At 50.0% G+C, this 19,712-nt stretch overlaps 1 protein-coding gene across 1 annotated transcript; it reads right to left on the bottom strand.

Annotated features, from left to right (window-relative positions):
- Window positions 1-15,496: 15,496 nt before the first annotated feature.
- On the bottom strand, window positions 15,497-18,163 carry LOC129785673 (E3 ubiquitin-protein ligase RBBP6-like). Its single transcript, XM_055818977.1, has 3 exons — window positions 17,945-18,163; window positions 15,615-15,714; window positions 15,497-15,506 (listed from the first exon to the last, which is right to left on the bottom strand). Exons 1-3 carry the CDS (start codon window positions 18,108-18,110, stop codon window positions 15,497-15,499), a joined length of 276 nt encoding a protein of 91 aa, XP_055674952.1. The 5' UTR covers window positions 18,111-18,163.
- Between the last annotated feature and the right edge of the window lie 1,549 nt (window positions 18,164-19,712).

Genomic DNA, 19,712 nt, shown 5'->3' with positions numbered 1-19,712 from the left:
GAATCGGGCTGTGCTTGGAGAGCAGCCCCGCAGCAGAAAGGGCCACCAGCAGCCTGAGCGCGGCAGAGCTGGGACCCTCTGCCCTCCCGGGCTCTCTTCCCCATGTGGCAGGGTTCCTCCCAGTGTCACCAGTCAGAACGTGCTGGCGTGCTGCTGGCTTCCCAAAACTCTCTGCTCCCTGAGTGGCACCATCAGACCCTCTGTCCCTCCCGCACAAGCTCACCCCAGTCCCTGCGCATCCCGGCGCAGCCAGAGGCAGGTGCAAGGCAGCCATTCTCACCTCTGCCTGTGCCTCCATCAGCCTCTCCAGGCTCCTGGCGCGCAGTGTCCTCCACTGGGCAGGAGAGAAGGAGGGGAAGAAGGTGAGCAGCCATGGCTCTGCTGCTCGGCTGCAGGAGCAGTGCTTGGGGACAGGGCCAGAGCAGAGAGACACTCACGGCGTGGCGGCGGCTCAGCTCCCTCTCCAGGAGCTTGATGGATGTCAGATGGGTGACGCGGGCTCCCGTGCGTCCTTCTCGTGTCCTGTGCACCGGGAAGGGAGAGGGAGAGAGCTGGGTGAGCCCCAAGCCGTCTCTTGTCTCTCGTCAGGCAGCTGTGCCCGAGAGCTGCTCCCAGCCACGGGGGCACCTTCCCCAGCTGGGGGCTGTGTTCCCCCGTCCATCCAGCTTCTCCTGGAGCATCCCCCCGGCTTACCCCAGCAGCGTGGCCACCCACAGCTCCTTCAGTGCCTGGGATCTGCAGATAGAGAGGAGAGAGAGCGTCAGGCCCTGCTGCCCCCAGCCCTGGGCAAAGGTGGGTGCCTGCACAGCCCTGTGCTGTGGGGCAGGACAGAGGCGCTGTCCAAGCCCTGGGTCGCTCTGTCCTGCCTGAGCGGCTGCATTTGCCCTTCCCTTCTGGGGACCAAAAGGTGACCAGGGGATGCAGGATGGGGAAACATCCCACATCCCTCCCTCCCTGCCAGCGAGCTGCCTGCTCCCTGCCCAGCTCTGCACGCAAGGCAGAGGCCTGTGTTCATGGGATGGCGTGGGCACGGCTGGGAACCTCTGCTGCCCGACCACGACTCACCCAAAAGTGGCGATGCAGGAGCTGGTGGGCCAGGCGAGGATGACAGAGGTGCTGTCCTCATCGGTGCCTTCCTCCTCCTCCTGTCCCTCCTGCCCCGCAGCCTCCTTCCCGCTGCTGAGCACCCACAGCTGGTCCAGCGCCAGGCGGAGCTGTGGGCGCAGGCTGGTGCCATGTCTGCAGAGAGCAGAGGCGGGCACTGAGCTGGAGGGGGGCTCCTTGGGCTGGGTCCCCACGCGCAGAGCCCTGTCCCCCACCTGCCCTTGGGACGGACATTGGTGCCTCCAGCACCGAGGGGCCGGGGCCTGGGGCTGGTGCCAGGGTGTCCCTGGGCCGGGGCTGGGGGCAAGGATCTGGGCTCTGAGGGTCTTACCGCAACTTGGCGACCACCAGTTCCTCGTGGAGGAGGAGCAGGCGCCTCTCGCTCCTCTTGCGGCCCCGGGTCAGCCGCACGTCCGCGCTCAGCACCGGCTCGGCGTCGCTGAGAGCCTCCCTGCAGAGCAGAGAGCGGCGGGCATGAGCAACGCCAGTGCTGCGTGGCCCAGCTGTGCCCGCGTGTCCCCGAGCCCGGGGGGAGCCCACCTGGAGCCGCAGCAGCAGCTGGCCTGGCCCATCCTGCCCGGGAGAGGAGGGCCCTGGCCGTGCAGCGAGGAGGGGGCCCAGCCGGCGACGGCGAGGCTGGGAAGCGGGGTGCTGGTGCTGTGGCAGCGCTGCTGGGCCAGAGGCTGCCTCCTGCCAGCGCCGCTGCGTGCCAGCACGGCTCTGCCCTGCTGCCTGTGGTGGCCGTGGGCTCCCCGTGACCAACGGTCTGAGCCCAACGGAAAGTGGGCGGGGCCTGCGGGGCGGGGCTGGGGCCCTCTCCAGTATGGCCGGGCCTGCCTCGCCCCGGGGAGCCCCGCGCAGGACAGGGCAGGGGGCAAGGGCCACCTCCCTGCGCCTGCGGCCAGCGCTTTGCCCTGGGGTTTGGGCAGGGCCCTGCTCGATAAAAGAAGCCGTTTTTCCTAGAGATGACCGTTGTGGCCTGAGGCAGACTCCTCTTGGTGGAGGCCGGCCTAGCGGTCGGAAGGCCTCTGGCACACAGGCCGTGCCAGGCCTCAGGCCCCAAGGCGCTGGAACTGGAGCAGGCCCAGCAGGAGGAAAAACTTCCATTTTTACCAAAAGACGGGGGGACTAGCAGCAGTCAAGAGCCGCTCGTGTCCTGCCAGGCGCCACAGGGAAATGAAATGTGTGGTGAGCTTCGGCAGGAATTGTGGTGCCCCTGGAGCACCACCCTTGCTTGGGAAGGCTTTATTCCACCTGGGTGCTAAGGCTTCACCCTTGGCAATCAGGGCTGGATGAGCGCCACACAGGAGCCCCTGCCCGGTTAGCCATGACCTTCACCCAGCCGGTGGCCGACACGGCCAGGGGCGAGTCTGTGGGGTAGGCCGTGACCATGGCAAAGAAGGGGAAAAGTAGTCAGCTTTTGATGGCCCGTGTCTCGTTTCACTGTTGACCCTAAGCAATGCCTTGCTTCAAATAGAAGCGATTCAGAGAGTTACACACCCGCCCTGTTCAGGAAAAATGCAGGAAATCAGAGACATCTAGCAAATTCTCTTGTGGCTGTTGTACAGTGCAGCAAGAAGCAGCGTGGGTCCAGTGGCTAATGCTGGAAGGGGAATTCAGCACTTCTGGGAAAGGGAGATAAAGGCACTCTTGTGGGCCAGGCTGGGATTGGAGAGCCTGGGTGGGTGTCTGGGGTCCCAGCTTTCCCGCAGTGCTGACTGTGGTGCCTGCTGCTTGTTCTTCCCTGCAACGCCGGTTGCATCCACCTGCTGGGGCTGTGCTTGGGAAGGGCTCCGGGGGTGAGCAAGCCCATGGGAGAGGCCTGGGGAGAAGCTCTTCTCCAGAGATCTACCAGAAACTGTCCAGAGCATCCGAGAGGATGCTCTGTATGACAAGGGAAGGTGCCCGTTGGTCCAATGCATGAGAGCCTGCAGGGCTCCCATCAGGGTCCTTTGACCTACCCATCCTCCAGCCAGCAATCCAGGTGCTGGGGGGTCCCATGTAGGTCTCCTGAGGTACCCTTTAGCCCCGGGCAAGGTGTCGTGCCTCAGTGTGTGCTTGCAGGGCATGTTTCCTTCCTGCTGACAAGGGCGGAATTGCAGTTAAATGCCCCTGGGCGATCCCGAGCCAAGCAAACTTTTTTCTATGGGTCACACTGCTTTGCAGTCCATGTGTGTGGTTCAGCTCCTGCACAGGAGCGGAGGACACGAGGTGACCTAGCTCGGAAGCTGGCCACTCTTGCTCCAGGCAACTCCAGTTGCTTGCGTTTTCCTTCAGCTTCCCCAGCCTGATCATCTCCACTGTCACCTCCTCCCTGTCCTACAAGAAGTATCCCTATCCCAGCCATTAGGACAGTGGCACAGCACTCAGAATCCAGATCACTGGTAGAGAAGAAGGACAGAGGAAAAGAGACGTTCTCCTTTGAAAGAAATCCTTCTTTGTCCTCCTTTAGCTACTAGTGGATGAAAAAAAGGGGGACAGAATTTCAGGCCAGCCACAGCACTGGCTTTCAAGCCTGAGCTTGTCATCTCATGGCTGTTCTGGAATGCAGTACAGTGAAAGGAGAGATAGAAATGGCAAATTTTTCCCCTCGGGGCGATCAAATGCTGGCAGAGGTTGCCCAAGGAGGTTGTGCAGTCTCTGTCCTTGGGGATCTTCAAAGGCCAAGCACACAGTTCTCAGCAACCTGCTCGAGGCGAGCGTGCTGGAGCAGAGGGCTTGGCCCAGAGGACCTCCACGGGTCCCTTCCAACCCCCCCTCCTGTGTGGCTCTGTGCTTTGCTTTTGCCCTGGCGGAGATCTTCAGGGACTTTGTGCTCCGTTTTGTGTTGCCTTAGGGCTACGATGTGCTGTGGTTTGGGGGCAACAAGGTCAAGTATGTCAGAGGTCAAGCGAGTTAGTGTCAAAGTGTGTTACTGTTATGGACAGAATCTGTGTTTGTTGGCCCTGTGTTCCTGGGGTTATGGCATTTTTATCTTATCTTGTGATCTGTGTGGTGGGTTTTTTTTGCGGAGAGTGCCTTTTTTCAGCTATTTTGCCTTTGTGGGGTTTGGATGGGTGCCTTTGGTTTGTGTATGATGTTTCTTCTGGTGGTTTTTCTGCTGTGCTGGTGGATGGTGGTGGGCTTTTCTGTCTTGAAACCATCGTTACTGGCCTAATAGATCTCCTGCAGGTCAGGCAGTGTCACTTCTGGTGTGGTCTGACTCATTTCTGGTGAGCTGGTAGGTAGGTGTGGAGGACTTGTGGTCCCTCCATGGAGAATGACTGCTAGACGACTAACAGGCAGATCTGTGGAGGGGTGAGAGGACCGCTGGCCCATAAGTAGTGACTGTCAGAGGACTAAGTGTACTTGAACTAACGTGGGCTTCCAAATTCGTGGTTATCTGTCCTGCCTTGTGGAAGAGCCATGGGAAGTCACCAGCCACACGGAAGGACAAGGGGGTTCCCACGGGTACGTGGCTTCTTGGGTTTTGCTTTTGAGTAAGAAAGTCTTATCTCTACATCAGTGCAACTGTGGACAGTCAATTTTGCTGACTTTAGAAAGCAGGGAGTAGCACTTTTGTGCTGTGCCTCACATGGCTGCCAGGGCAGGGTGAGAAGCAGCAAGAGAATTCCTTCCTGGCACCTTCTCCAGGGGAGCCGTGCTGCACTTTCACAAGGTGAGGGTTTTTTGGCTCTATATGATTGAAAAGGTGAGGGGTTAATTTTCAGATCACAGAAATTAGGGAGCAGAACATTTGTGCTGTGCCTCACATGGCTGCAAGGACAGAGTGAGAAGCAGCAAGAGAATTCCTTTCTGGCATCTTCTCCAGGGGAACTGTGCTGCACTTACCAATAGTAAGGGTTTTTTCGGCTCTGCATGATTGCAAATGTGAGAGGTCAGTTTTCTCACCACAGAAAGCAGGGAGCAGAACTTTTGTGCTGTGCCTCACATGGCTGGCCAGGCACGGTGAGAAACAGCAAGAGAATTCCTTTCTGGCATGTTCTCCAGGGGGGCAGGGCTGCACTTTCCCAAGATGATTTTTATTGGCTCTTAACGACTGCAACTCTGAAGGGTCAATGTTCTCACCACAGGAAGCAGGGAGCAGCACTTTTCTGCTGTGCCTCACATGGTTGTGCGGGCACGGTGAGAAACAGCAACAGAATTCCTTCATGACACCTTCTCCAGGGGAACAGTGCTGCACTTTGACAGGGTGAGCTCTGGTTCTGCATGAGTGCACAAGGTTTTGGTCAATTTTCTCACCACAGAAAGCAGGGAGCAGAACTCTTGTGCTGTGCCTCACATGGCTGCCAGGGCAGAGTGAGAAGCAGCAAGAGAATTCCTGCCTGGAACCCTCTCCAGGGGAGCAGCGCTGCACTTTCCCAAGCCATGTTTTTTGCTTCTGTATGAGTTCTAAAGTGCTGTGTCAATTTTCTCACCACAGAAAGCAGGGAGCAGAACCCTTGCGCTGTGCCTCGCATGGATGCCATGCACGGTGGGAAGCAGCAAGAGAATTCCTTCCTGGCACCTTCTCCAGGGGAATTTCCCAGTTCCCGAGAGACTCCTGGCACCAGCTGCAAGGGGGCTCCCAGCCGAAGGGAATTGGGGTGGGAATTGGTGATGTCTCCTTTCCTTAGGCATGTTAACACTTTGGAATAACAATTGGATGCTTCGCTTCTGTTGCTCTTTTATCATATTGCTCACAGTAACTGCTACTGGTTCCTTTTATCATATTGCATGCTATTTTCTTTTATTGTAATATAAGAAACTGCGTTTGATATATTCCATCATTTGATAGATTTGATAGATTTGATTATATTTGATGTAGAGTTCAGCTTTGCTGTGTATCCAGTCAGTCAGCAAAACATAATTTGGCGTAGTCGGCATCGTGTGAAGTAAAACTCTCTCTATGTAAGAAGAAAAAATGTTCCTCGACTTGCTATTGGCAGGTGGGAACCATTGCCTTACGGTGTTTGGGCCAGAGTGGTCTGGTGGTGCTGGGCAGTTGGGCCGTGCCAGGGACAGAGGGACGGGGGCAGGGGAGGGGGCGGGGGGAAGGGGTTTAGGGACGGACGGGTGGGAATGGATGAAGGTGTTTAGGGATGGAGCGGGGTGTGTGGGGGTGGGGCAAGGATGTGTGTTTGTGGGAGTGGGTGTGGGGGGGGTGGGGGTTGGGGGGAGGTGGGTGTGTGTGTATTGATAAACCGGGGGTGGGGGCGTGGGGGGGGTTGAGGGGGTGTGTGTTATTTAGAGAACAGATTGGGGGGCCTGGGGGAAGGGTTTTAGGGACGGACGGGGGGTTAATGGAGGCCTTTAGGGAAGGACCGGGGGGTTGGGGGAAGGATTTTAGGGACGGGCCGAGGGTGGGGGAGGGCTGGACCAGGGTCTGGGGGAAAAGGTTTTAGGGACAGGGCGGGGAGGTGGAGGTGGGGGATGATTTCAGGAACAGCCAGGGTGGAGGAGGGGGTCAAGGGAAGTCTTTCAGGGTTGTTTGGGGGGAAGGATTTTAGGGACGGATGTGGTGTCTGGGCGGACGTTTGATGCCACCGTATAGATTCCACTGTATATACGTTTATGTCCAGGGATTCTGTTAAGGGAAGGCTGCTGGCTCGGCAAAGGGACAAGATGTCTGAGCTCCCCAGTTACCACACTGATTTGGTGTGTTTAGCTCTACGTTAAACACACCTGCGCACAAAGGTTAGGCCAAGCTGACTCTCTAAAGCTGTTAGAAGTGACAAATTAAGGGACCTCTCATCCAGGGAGTCAGCCTTGGGAAGGATGGGGAACAAAGAATGGATGGGGAAAAGATCTCCGTTCTCTTCAGTGATGCAGAAAGAGCCTCTGGGTGAGGACGTTGTGGCCACAGGAGGAGACAAGCCGATAGAGTGCTGCGATCCGCAGAATGTTGGTTGGAAGTCGGGCAGAGGTAATTGTTGTGGGGGGAGATCGTGACCTCTGACTCAGATAGCCCCCCGAGAGAGGGCAAGGCCCCGCTTGGGGAGCATGGGGAGCTAGTAAAAAACCTCAGCAGTGCTGTCTGAGGGTGTGTGCTCATTTGTATTAAAGCAAGAAACTTGTAACCCATCCCGTGCCTGACTGAAAATGCATGTGTAATGCGCTATGAGTGTGCAAGTGCTCTGCTGTCCGTAGTGCGTGCCCTCGAGTAACTGGGTGAGCACGCTCAGAGGAAACATTCCCCCGTGCTCCCAGCACTGCCATAAAGAATGCCTGCCTTCTGAAACTTGCAAGCAAGGCTTAGAGGGTTTCTCTCCATGACCGACTTTATGGCATCATTCCCACCATACTGCAGAAAGCAAATCTTTTATTGTTTGGTGGTGAAAGCAGCTTGGGCAGTGTCACTGATGTGCAGCACTTTTTTAACCTCAGGTCTAAAGTGCCACCGGTCCCACCGTGGGGTACATCCTTCCTCAGGCTTTCACCAAACGGAAAGGATGCATCAAACCCACCCCACAAACACGTCCTGCACTTTTTTTATCTTTCCTGGAACGTGGGGACATGACCCTGCTGGGCCATCAGTGCCACCTGCCTGGGAGCCAAGATGGTGCCTTTGCATTCCAGGCTAGGAACTTACCTTCTTTTTTTCCTTTTCAGTGACTTTAGAGCCATCCTTAGGGAGGCTGGTTAAGCTGGTTTACTGCACAGCTGGTCGCCAGTGGAGGGAAATGGTAAGCTCCGCTGTTGCCTTTGGTGTTTACTTGTTACTGTGTCGCTCATTTGAGTGATCTTCTCATGCCCCGGCAAGCAGAAGCTATCACTCCACTTTAGGCCTTGGTCTAATAGTCATGCAAAGCAATATTGAAAGTCATTCTGAGGTCTGGAACAGGCCCCAATATGCATTTTATAAAAGTGCTTCTTGGCTGCTGTTTCTCTTTGTATGGGGTTTTTTCCCATTTCTCCAGACTGCTGAAGCTCTGAAAGGCGCCGATGAGCTGCTCTCCCTCAGTTTGCTCCTTTGCCTTTGGGGAGTGCGGTTCATGTTTTCTTCATGGCTTTGCAGAGGAGAAAATCCATGAATACACCACCTTGCTTGACATGGTCTTGCTGGAAAGTGGTCGAAAGCTTATTGCTGCCCCATCTTGCAAATGGCATACATTCTGGTTCTCATTTGATGGGCAGCGTGTCGGCTTGTCAGTTGACTGTAGAACAATTCAGTTGCTCAAAGCAGCAATGCTGATAGGGAGAGTTTACGTACTTCCTTGCACAAAGCGGTTCTGGGCTTTTTTCCCTCTGTGTGTGTTTCTGTGCAGACATGTGCATGAAACACAGGTGTCTCTCTGTGCCACAGGTGGGACTGATGACAGCTCTTTATTTCATTTCAACTAGAATTTAAGCAAAGATTGTGCCTGCAAAAGAATTAGAGCAGCTGTCCTTGTTTCCCAGAGCAAGCATCCAGGCGCTGGGGAGCAGTTGGCAGGATCAGAACCTGAGCCTGCTCTGGGTGGTAAATCCTCAGGAGAGGAAAGAGAAACCCCACTTTTTTCAATACAGGTCTAGTTCCCTTAATATTTCGAGCAGCAGAGGGGGGTGAGATGGGGCGGTGTGGTGGCAGGAGAGGGACAGGAGAGGGACAGAGGAATGAAGAGAACAGGGGTGGAGCTGGGCAGGGAGTGGAGGAAGGAAACCCCTGCTGAAGAGCCAGCAAACCATGAAGTATTCCTATGTGCTAAATTTCATCACACCAGCCTGTTTCCACAGCAAAGGCTCCAAAGTTGCCCAAAGAAGCAAGGAACAGAGCAACTGGTAGCAGTGATGGCAAACACGATGGAGTTCTTGGCCGCATGAGGAAGTAGATAACCACTGTAGGAAGTTCTGCGCCCTACCCTGATGGAAACAAATCTCTGAACCATTTACGGCAGCTATTGCGTAATTTTTCTGTCCGTCTGACTATCTATCTATCGATCAATCTTGCAGAAGACTAAGTTGCAAGAACTTGAGAAATACACCTCTGTTCCCGGTAATAATAGTAACCCTAAGACTTAACCCTAAGACTCAACCTTAAGACTTAACCTTAAGTCTTAACCCTAAGACTTAAATTTAGGACTTAACCCTAAGACTCAACACCGAGACTTCACCCTAAGACTTAACCTTAAAACATAACCCTAAGACTTACCACTAAGTATTAACCTAAGACTTAACCCTGAGACTTAACCTTAAGACTTAAATTTAAAACTTAATGTTAAGACTTTACCCTAAGACTTAACACTAAGACTTAACCCTAGGACGTAACCTTAAGACTTTAATTTAAGACTTAACCTTAAGACTGAGACCTAAGACTATATGCCTAAGACTTAACCCTAAGACTCAACCTTTAAGACTTAAACCTAAGATTTAACCCTAAGACCTAACCTTAAGGCTCAAACTTAAAGATATAACGTTTAGACTTAACCCTGAGAATTAACCCTAAGACTTATCTTTAAGATTTAACCTCAAGACTCAACCTTAAGGCTCTATCCTAAGATTTAACCCTAAGATCTAACCTTAAAACTTAACCCTAAGACTTAACCCTGAGATATAACCTTTAAGACTACTTAACCCTAAGACTTAACCATAAAACTTAACCCTAATACTGAACCCAAGACTTAACATTAAGTTTTAACCCTAGGACTCAACCTTAAGACTTAACTTTAAGACTTAACCCTAAGACTTATCCCCAAGACTTAACTCTAAGAGTTAACCCTAACACTTAAACTTAAGAATTAAACTTTTGACTTAACCCTAAGACTCATCCATAAGACTTAACCTTAAGACTTAACCTAAAGACTTAACCCTGAGTCTCAATCCATAAGATATACACTAAAGACTTAACCCTATAGACTTAACCTTAAGACTTAACCCTATGATTTATACTTATGGCTCAACCTTAAGACTTAACTTTAAGACTTAAGCCTGAGAATTAACCCTAAGACTTAACCCTAAAACTTAACCTTAAGATTTAACCTTAAGAATTAAGGTGAAGGGTTAACCTTAAAGGATGAAACTTAAGACTCAACCCTACGTCTGAACCCTATGACTTAACCCAAGACTTAACCTTAAGACATAAACTTAAGACTTAAGCCTAGGACTTAATCTTAAGACTTAACCCTGAGACTTAACCCTAAGACATAACCCTGGAACTTATCCTTGAGACTTAACTCTGAGACTTAACCCTAAGACTTATCCCTAAGACTTAATCCTAAAACTTAACCTTAAGAGTTAACCGTGAGACTTAACCGTGAGACTTTACCATAAGATGTAATCCTATGACTTAACCGCAAAACTTAACCCTGAGATTTAACCTTTAGGATTTTGCCTTCAGACTTAACCCTAAGACTGAACCATAAGAGTGAACCCTAAGACTTAACCTTCAGACTTAATCTTAATACTGAACCCTAAGACTTAACCCTAAGGCTCACCGTTCAGACTTAGCCCTAAGACTTATTCATAAGGCTCAAACTTAAGACTTAATGTTAAGTCTTAACTCTGAGAGTTAACCCTAAGATTTAACCCTAAAACTTGTCCTTAAGATTTTACCTTAAGATTTAACCGTAAGTATTAACCTGAATAGTTAACCTTAAAGATTTAACCTTAAGACTTAACCCTGAGACTTAACCCTAAGACTTAACCTTAAGATTTAACCTTAAGACTTAACCTTAAGAGTTAAATTTAAAACTTAACCTTAAGACTTAACCCTTAGACTTAACACTAACACTTACCTTTAAGACTTCACCTTAATATTTAACCCTAAAACTTAAACCTAAGACTTAACACTGAGACTTAAACCTGACTTAACCTTGAGACTTAACCCTTAGACTTATCCCCAGACTTAACTACAAGAATTAACCCTAAGACTTAACCTTATGAGTTAACCTTGAGAATTAACCGTGAGATTTAAAGTATAAGACTTAACCCTATGACTTAACCGTAAAACTTAAACCAAAGACTTAACCTTAAGATTTAACCTTATGACTTAACCTTAAGACTCAACCCTGAGACTTTACACTAAGACTTAAATTAAGATTTAACCTTAAGACTTAACCCTGAGACTTAAAGGTAAGATTTAACCCTAAGACTTAACACTAAGATATAACCATGGGACTTAACCCTGTGTCTTAACCCTAATAGTTAACCCTAAGACTTAGCCCTAAGACTTAACCCTAACAGTTATCCCTAAGACTTAACCCTAAACTTAACCCTAAGATTTAACCTTAAGTTTTAACCTTAAGACTTAACCATAAGATTTAACCTTAAGAATTAACCTTGAGACTTAACCGTGAGATTTAACCTTTAAGACTTAACCCTAAATCTTAACCCTGAGACTTAACCCTAAGAATTAACCTTAAGGCTTAACAATAAGATCTAACCCTAAGGCTTAACACTAAAACTTAACCCTACAAATTAACCCTAAGTCTTATCCATAAGACTTAACACTGAGACTTAACTCTAAGACATAACCCTGAGACTTATCCCCAAGACTCGACCCTAAGGCTTAACCCCTAGACCTAAACTTAAGACTTAAACTTAAGACTTAACCCTAGGACTCAATCCGTAAGGCTTAAACTTAAGAATTAACCCTGAGACTTAAACTTAGGACTTAACCCTAAGACTCTAACATTAAGACTTAGCTCCAAGACTTATGCCTAGGTCTCAACAATGAGACTTCAACCTAAGACTTAACCTTATGGTGGCCAGGTTTTCCAAAACGAAAGCAAATGTACTATGGTGGAGGTGGATCCCAGGGGTCTTTCATGTAACTAGAAGTTTTTTGAAAAAGAAAAAAAAAAAAAGGAAAAGGTATGCATGCATCTCTCTTCTTAAAACAAACATCTCTACAATGTTCCCATAACCTTCAAGGAACATACCTGACACTTCCTTGACTGGGTTGTATTCACAGCAAGACTGTACCATCATAGCCTGTACCTTATCCTCTTTGGTAGCATTGTCTTCAGCCAGGTTGTCAGTCTGTTTAACAGGTACTGATTATTTGACACTCATGTTAGGCTACAAATAGGCTCTCTTTGTACCTTACATAAAGACTTGTTTAACCAATCCGGTTTTCTTCCAAGCGGACTGAAGCTATGTGTAGAAAAAAGCACACCACCAGCATTTTGAAGCTGGCCTTTAAGCTCCAGACTGGTTGAAGAAGCTAGCCACGGTACATTTAACTGGGATGCATGCAAGTAGCATTAGTTATGTTTTGCAGCATTAAAAGGACACACAACTTAAGAGTTGTGGCAGATGCTTTTGCTTGCTGAAATTCAGCTTCAGACCCGGAAGCACTCAAAGGAATCAAGCTTTTGATAATCCCTTAGCAAGGGATTTAAGAATTTTCTGTTGGTACTGGATTTTCTGTTGGCTTTTGTCTGCCCACAAGCTCTGCTCCTGGCCAGGAAAAGGAGTCCTTAACAGCAGCTATTGCCAAGTGCAGTGGAACTGCAGGTCCAACACGTACTCAGAAGCTGCTCTTTGTTGATCTTAAATCATTCCAAAACCATCCTCAGCACTCCTTTTCAAAACAATCGCCCTTTGACACCCAAAAGGAAACCTTTGGGATCAGCGTGTCCCCAGGGAGGGCTCGACACAAAACCTCTGCGCAGACCTGCTGTCCTGTGATGCCTGCCAGCAGAGCTGGTGACGCGAGTGCTCCTTCCCCGTCTCCGCTGAGGATACTAAGGTTAGCAAAGCCCTCCTGTTTGTCTTGTTGACAGGCGTGCTCAGCCTGAAAGGCGGTGAGGGAGCGCTAACCGGCAGCCCTGCCAGCCAGCCTGAAGGGCAGGGGGGATGTGAAAAGCAGCTTGGGGCTGCCCGAGAACTAGCACAGGCATTTACGGAGGGAACGCGCGGGAGCAGGGTGTTCTCTCGCTTTCACTCGCTGGGAATGTGCAATCCATTCCTTCCCCCGGAATCTCTCACCTCTAAGTGAGAGACAGTCAACGTTTTAACTAATGTTTTACAAAATGCCTCTTTGTAAATACCTACACATACATACACATACACGTTCTGTTAAAGTCGCAAAGAGTATGTTTCCCAGAAAAGAAGTACCTGAATTTTGAGAAATTTTGAAGACTCTTTGATGGCCATCTGAATTGTGGACCGCATCATCTGATTTGTGGACCCCATTTTAAACTCTATTTAAGGAAAAGGAGGTATGGGAATGATACCACTATGGAAACAGACAGTTAGGCACTTCACAGGAGTCAGAAAATGGTGCGTCAGCCACAGCTGGTGACTACCAGCTCCAATATTTTGAAGATTAGGAAACTATTTCAAAAAACTTGTTGACAAGTCTTTCCTAGAATTGTAATGCTCTTTCTAAGAAATCGTTCACGCGGTGCATTGCAAGAGTTGAAAAGCCCCTCATTCTTCTTCCTTGCAAAAAAAGAGAAAAAAACTGTTTACAGTTCTCTTCCTCTTCATTGTACTCCTCATTGTCATCTTCACCACTGTAGATGACAGTGGTGAAGACGTATATCAGTGCAGAGCGTGTTGGTCTTAAAATATTCTCTGGAATTCTGCGTGATTATTTATGATGGGCTGGATGCAGAATCCCTTCCTGAAGACCCCGTTGCAATGGGGCATCTACAGCAAAGAACATTCTATTTATTTGGTTAGGAGGGAACTAGAACATGAAATCCAGGTTCAGACCAGCAGGCACAGTTTTTAAATCATTATCAGGCTGAAGGAACACTTAAATGGACAGATTATGCCTTTTAGGAAAACTTGTCTGTGGTGGCTGGCAAAAACACTTCTTCCAGCTACAGAAAATCTGAAAAAAGATGGACATGACCTCCTCTGCATGGACAGGGGAGGCACTGCTGATTAAAGCCTTTAGATAGCATACAAAGCATGACTAACCCCTGATTTCTCATTTTTATAAAAAAAGGAGTAGTCTAAGGAGTTCTATAAAAAAGAAAGAAATGTTGTGGTTTATCTGTTTTTAAGCTTTTTGTGAGCTTTCCCAATCTTAATGGCTGTCCATTGCACGTCTAGTTAGAGCTCACAGAACAGAAGCCACTCTGTGTAGCTGTACCCTCAGCCCTCTGCACTACTGGCTTCTGCAGAAGCAGCAAAGGTACAAAGAAAAAAACCAAAACTCCGTTGGTGAGGGGTGTATGTATTTACCTGACACAATGTTATTATTGTCCAAGGAATTGCATTTTAAAGACTGATCTTCAGTTTTTGAAAATCACAGGCCGTCTTTACACTGCAGCACAGTGAAAATGTCACAGAGGTACCTTGGTGCCAAGAACCCAGCTCATCAGAGTGGTGGGCTTCTCCTCTGCCTCATTTAACCTGCTACCTCACAGACCTTGTGCTGGCCAAGTTCCGTGGTTCCCAGTGATGATCCCAGATTGACCGGGAGCTTCTACCCATTAGGTCTTAGGGTTGAGTCTTAGGGTTAAGTCTTAAGGTTAGGTCTTTAGGTTAAGACTTATGGTTATGTCTCAAGGTTAAGTCTTAGAGATAAGTCTTAGAGACACGCTGTAACTCGCCAGTATACTTTATTTATTGAGAACTAACATTAGAAAGACACGGCATAACCACAAGTCAATAATATCTACTAATGGTGGAGGAGAGGTCTGTCTTGAAGAAGGCTGGAAAACATGACCATTCAAACCATGCTGACGCAGCTGATACAGAACTGGACTGGACGAATACATCGATGACAGCAACAATGCTGTAGTCAGGCTTACATTTGAATATCTGCATTTGTAATCAGATCTCTGTCCTCCATAAATCTGAGGAATACAGCAGTAATACCTGGAGCACAGAGAGCAGCTTAGGGTGAAATCAAACTTAGAAAGGTAACTACTAACATTTGGGAACGTGCTCAACTGCTTTCTGAGCTTCAGGCTTGGAAAAGATCAACTGCTCCTTCACCGTCCTGGCACAAAAGGCAATACGCTTTAGGACGTTGCTCTTTTTCTCTTGCCCGACACAGGCATTGTCTTTAGGAAACTAATAGGAATCACTTAAGAATGAAACTTCTTGTTTGCACGGTTTGCCAGCTGGCCACTCTCAGTCTTTCCTCTGGAGACAGCATGCAGCCCCGCCACCCCCACCCCTCTGGGGTGTAAGAATACCCTGCCCCCCCCGCCCCCAAACAAAGGAAGCAGTCAAACACTGGGACTCGGACTGCTGGCAGATGGGAAGCAATTACCAGTTCACACTGCAATGTGTCTCTCCGTTTACTCTAAAAGCAATACAAGCAAAAGCATGAAATAAGGAATCTCTCTGCATAGAGGAAACAGGATGGAGAACTTGACTCTCAGAAAAACCAACCCCAAGAACAAACCCAATTCAAACGTCTGAACAGCTACCACTGTTGGACTTTGAATGCCACGTCCCAGCGGGCTGAAAAATCTAAGTCTGCTTTGGGACAGATACATTCAAATCTGCCCTGTCACAACACAATTTAACAGCAGCTTTAACAAGAAAGAGACAACCGGAATGCCTCCGTAACCCAACAGGCACAAAGAAGGTGAACACACTGAAACCCCTCCCAAAGAACACAACGCGTTATGGCTACTTACCCAAGGTCTGTCTTGCCGGTAGCTTTAACTCCTCTAACAGGGACTCTCCTAACAGTTACCGATGAGTGCCTTGGAATCAGGGCATTGTCATCTGTGTATTCTGAAAACAACATCAATACAGAGAAAGCACCAGTCAGTTCGTAAGAGTGATATTAATATGTCATGACATAGCACTTCAGGGAACCCTTTACGGATAGAAAAGCAACATTTTACACACAGCGTCATGCTTTTATCATGTCCACACACTCACGGTACCTTTCCAGAAATCTTCAGGTCTGATAGTCAAACACAAGCAGCAAAATCTTTTCCATTTGTTTTGAATCGTTTCAATGCCAACAGCAAAATGGTCTCTAAAGTCACTAAAGCAGAGTCTGCTAAAACATGAGGCTCTTTCCTGATCTAACTTTCATTGCTTTTGCTCCTGTTAGCTTACAAAACCCTAGAACATGTCTCTATAATAGCGAGCACGGAAGAGGACACCCCCACGCCGCCTCCCACCTTTTAAAACACATCCCAACCATCCATTTTGCCTTCCCACCATCTTCAAAAAGAGTCCACCATCTCTTTTTTTTCCCCCCAGTGATGTGTAAAATCCTGTTTACTTTTAGCTTCTATTAGCATTGCTTCTATTACGAGATTTCCGTGATCACGCGGCTCGGAAAACTCTGAACAAGTTGGCCATCTTCACTCAAGGTTCACTGAAGGGTCTTTCCAAGATCACGTCACCATTTAGTCAGGACTCCTGCACAAAGTTATAAAACCCACTACCATATCTCCACAGGGAGGATCTCCAAGAACCCCCTTTAGGCAGGACATCCAGGCCTAGTTCTTTCCTTCATCTTCTGAAGGTGACTTTAAACACGTAGATGCTGTTCAATAAAAACGGAAAGTCACGGTTATGTATAAAACCCCAAAATCTGGCATACACATAAATGACACCGAAATGTATTCCTTAGCTTTGCTCTGACAACCGCTGGGGGATTTTTGCATTTTCACGGGGAAAACACCCTTACAAAAGTTCCAGTAAGCATCTGTGTCACAACCTGTACGTCTGCCTCTACCTGCATGTCTGTCTCTACTGCTGTATATGACACGCGATCCCGTAACACCCCCAAGACCCCTAACACCGTGCTGTTAAGTCTCCTCACAGATACTCTCCTGAACCTACTTTACCTATCTGTAGGTAAACAGCGTGTTTAGGTCCAACCACTTGAAAGGCTGGGGCCAAAGTTACAGTTACCGCAGCAGGCATGTTATTCTGTTTAAGTTTTAATACATCAAACAGGGAGAGGAAAAAATCCTATGAGTACACATTGTAACGACAAGACTGTTGTGGGAATGTCACAGAACCACAGGAAAAAAGAAAAAAAACCCCAACCGATAAAATTTGAATGTTTAAGGAATGGAGATGGTTTCCAAGTCTTTGTATTTCTGACAAGTCATATTCCAAAGTCTTTAATCACATGCAAGCTTTGCCAGACGGTAGATTACCAAACTGAAACAGCACACTCAGTAATACAAAACCATTACCGTCTCTGAGAATCAAGCACCATTTCTCAGATTCAAAAGAACTTAGGGTTTCTCTAAGAACATTTCTAGGTATATTCACCATAACTGATCTGCCATAAAACTTCAGTACTGCCCTGACACCGTTTAACACGCAGTACCACGACAAAAATGCACCGTTTGAAAGAAATGAAGAAATGATGCTCAATAGCATCTGAATGAATGTGTAGCATGGTGCAGCAAAGAAGCTGTATTAGCAAGAAATGCCAAGTATACTTTAGACAGAACACTCGTCTACAAGATGGCTTTCCAGGGTCTGCATAGATTCTCACTCACAGATACACTCTTGATCCAAAACGTTGCTACTGAGCAGTTTCTGCGGCAGCCAAGCACCGCTTTTCCAATGCGGTGGAGTAAAAGTAGCTGAAGACAAATTTCAGTCACCAAACCCACTTTTTTTTCCCCTTTAAATTAGCCACCCACTCCTTTTCTATCACGTTCAGCCTTCTCTGCCGGCTTTCAAAGAAATCCGGCAGGTCTGTGATGACAAGGCATTGTCCCACATTCCCTTATCGTTTTAGCTAGAAGGGTTCCCAGAAACCAAACCCCTTCCACGCGCGGTGTCGCACACGGACCCCGTACGCTGCTGTGCCTGGCTGCGCACACAGCCCTGACGGCAGCTGCCAGCGCACAACCACGGAAGAGCAGCTCTGAGGCCCCAGCACAAGTCACCGCTGCCGGCCGTGGCCCAACCGCCTCACTGGCCGCCTGCGCCATCGCCAGCCGGCCGGTCCCCGGTCCCCGCGCCCGCCGCCCCCACGCACCTTCCATGGTCTGGGCGTTGGTGACCTGCAGGTCGCAGTGGGTCGCCTTCAGCCTCTCGCGGCCCATGATCTGGCGCCTGAGGTCGCGCAGGGAGATGTGGGGGCCGTGAAAGGTGACCACATCGGAGTTCAGCCTGGAGGAGAACTTGTAGTGGACACACGACATGGCCGGGGCCAGGCGGTGCCCGCTCCGCGATGGCACCTCACGCAGCAGCTGGCCTCGCGGCCCCCACAGCAGGTCAGGGCCCACCGAGGGGCTGGGGCCAGCAGCGCGGGCTGAGCCCGCCGGCTCCTCCTCGCAGCCCCGGTGGGAGGACGATGGGGACAGGCCCTGGCTCGGCCTCCGCTCCCTCCTCGCACCAGCGCTGCCAGGCCAAGCTGCTCGCTATGGCAACCCAGGCGGCTCCGCATTGTGACAGAGGGGCTCAGGGGGCCACTCAGCGCCCCTGGGGGAGGGGCCTTCATCAGCCCCGCCTGGGCCGCCGGTGTCCCTGCTGTCCCCCAGCCTGTCACCGCCCCGTGCCCTGTCACCCCCCAGGGCTCCGGTGTCCCTGCTGTCACCCCCTGGGGCCTTCACCATCCTGCGTCACCTGTCAGCCCTTGCGCCTGTGGGGGCTCTCCCAACAGCCCTGGGCACATCACCGCCCCGTGCCCTGTCACCCCCCAGGCTGTCACGGCCTGCTGTCCCCTCCTGTAACCCCCAGGCTGTCACGGCCTGCTGTCCCCTCCTGTCACCCCCCAGGCTGTCACGGCCTGCTGTCCCCTCCTGTCACCTCCCAGGCTGTCACGGCCTGCTGTCCCCTCCTGTCACCTCCCAGGCTGTCACGGCCTGCTGTCCTCTCCTGTCACCCCCCAGGCTGTCATGGCCAGCTGTCCCCTCCTGTCAACTCCCATGCTGCTACTGCCTGCTGTCCCCTCCTGTCACCCCCAAGCTGTCCCCAGCCGCTGACCCTTCCTGTCACTCCCAGGCTGTCCCCAACAGTTGTCCCCTCCTGTCACCCACCAGGCTGTCCCCTCCAGCTGTCTCTCCCTTCACCCCCCAGGCCTGTTACTACCAGCTGTCCCCTCTTGTCACACCCAGGCTGTCCCCACCTGCTGTCCCCTCCTGTCCCAAGGCAGCCTGGGGGAGATGCTGGGGCTCTGCCGAGTGGCACTTGGCTGCCTGCACCGCAGGGACAGCGCAGGGAGGGGACATCTCGGGGTGTCGCAGTGTTGTCCTTGTTGTACTCCTCCATGGTATTAATGATGGTTCCTTTTGTAACTGGCTTTTATTCACTCTGTCTGACGGGGCTTCCTCTGGTAGAACCAGTGCCAAGAGGGAAAAAGGGCGCAGTCCAGTCGCAACGGGCGCGGTGCACACTGACTGTCATCTTTTGTAATGCTTCATAAAATAGCTTTTATTTAAATTCTGTATCTGCAGTATTTTTTCCAAAAATGTTCAGCTAAGGGAAGACGAGAGAAAGGGTGAGTCCGCTAGCACGAGCGGGGAGAGCCATGTGACCTTGACCTTGAGCGGGGATAACCACGTGACCTTGACCTAGAATGACAGCCCCGACTCTTCTCTCTGCCTCTTCTTGGATATGGTGGTGATCGTGGGTAGGAATGAGAGGGGGCATGACTAGATGATTGAGAGCAGCAGCGAGGGTGGGAAGGACCTGATCTTGACTTGCAGTAGGTATGCCAACTTCTAGAGCGAGAAGAACTGGCATAGGGAGACCTGGACCTTACAAAACAAAACGCAACACAAAGGAAATGAATGAAGTTAATT

This window comes from Falco peregrinus, chromosome 14 (assembly GCF_023634155.1).
Source record: "Falco peregrinus isolate bFalPer1 chromosome 14, bFalPer1.pri, whole genome shotgun sequence".
Taxonomy (NCBI): Eukaryota; Metazoa; Chordata; class Aves; order Falconiformes; family Falconidae; genus Falco; species Falco peregrinus.
Note: the sequence above shows the minus strand (reverse complement) of the source record. Positions and strands in the feature narration are given on the sequence as shown.

Excerpts from the sequence above, each read along its gene's own strand:
- LOC129785673 (XM_055818977.1), bottom strand. The coding sequence starts at position 18,110 with ATGTCGTGTGTCCACTACAAGTTCTCCTCCAGGCTGAACTCCGATGTG. Across the intron at positions 15,715-17,944 it reads CAACGCCCAGACCATGGAAG|AATACACAGATGACAATGCC; the intron begins GTGCGTGGGGGC and ends TGTTGTTTTCAG.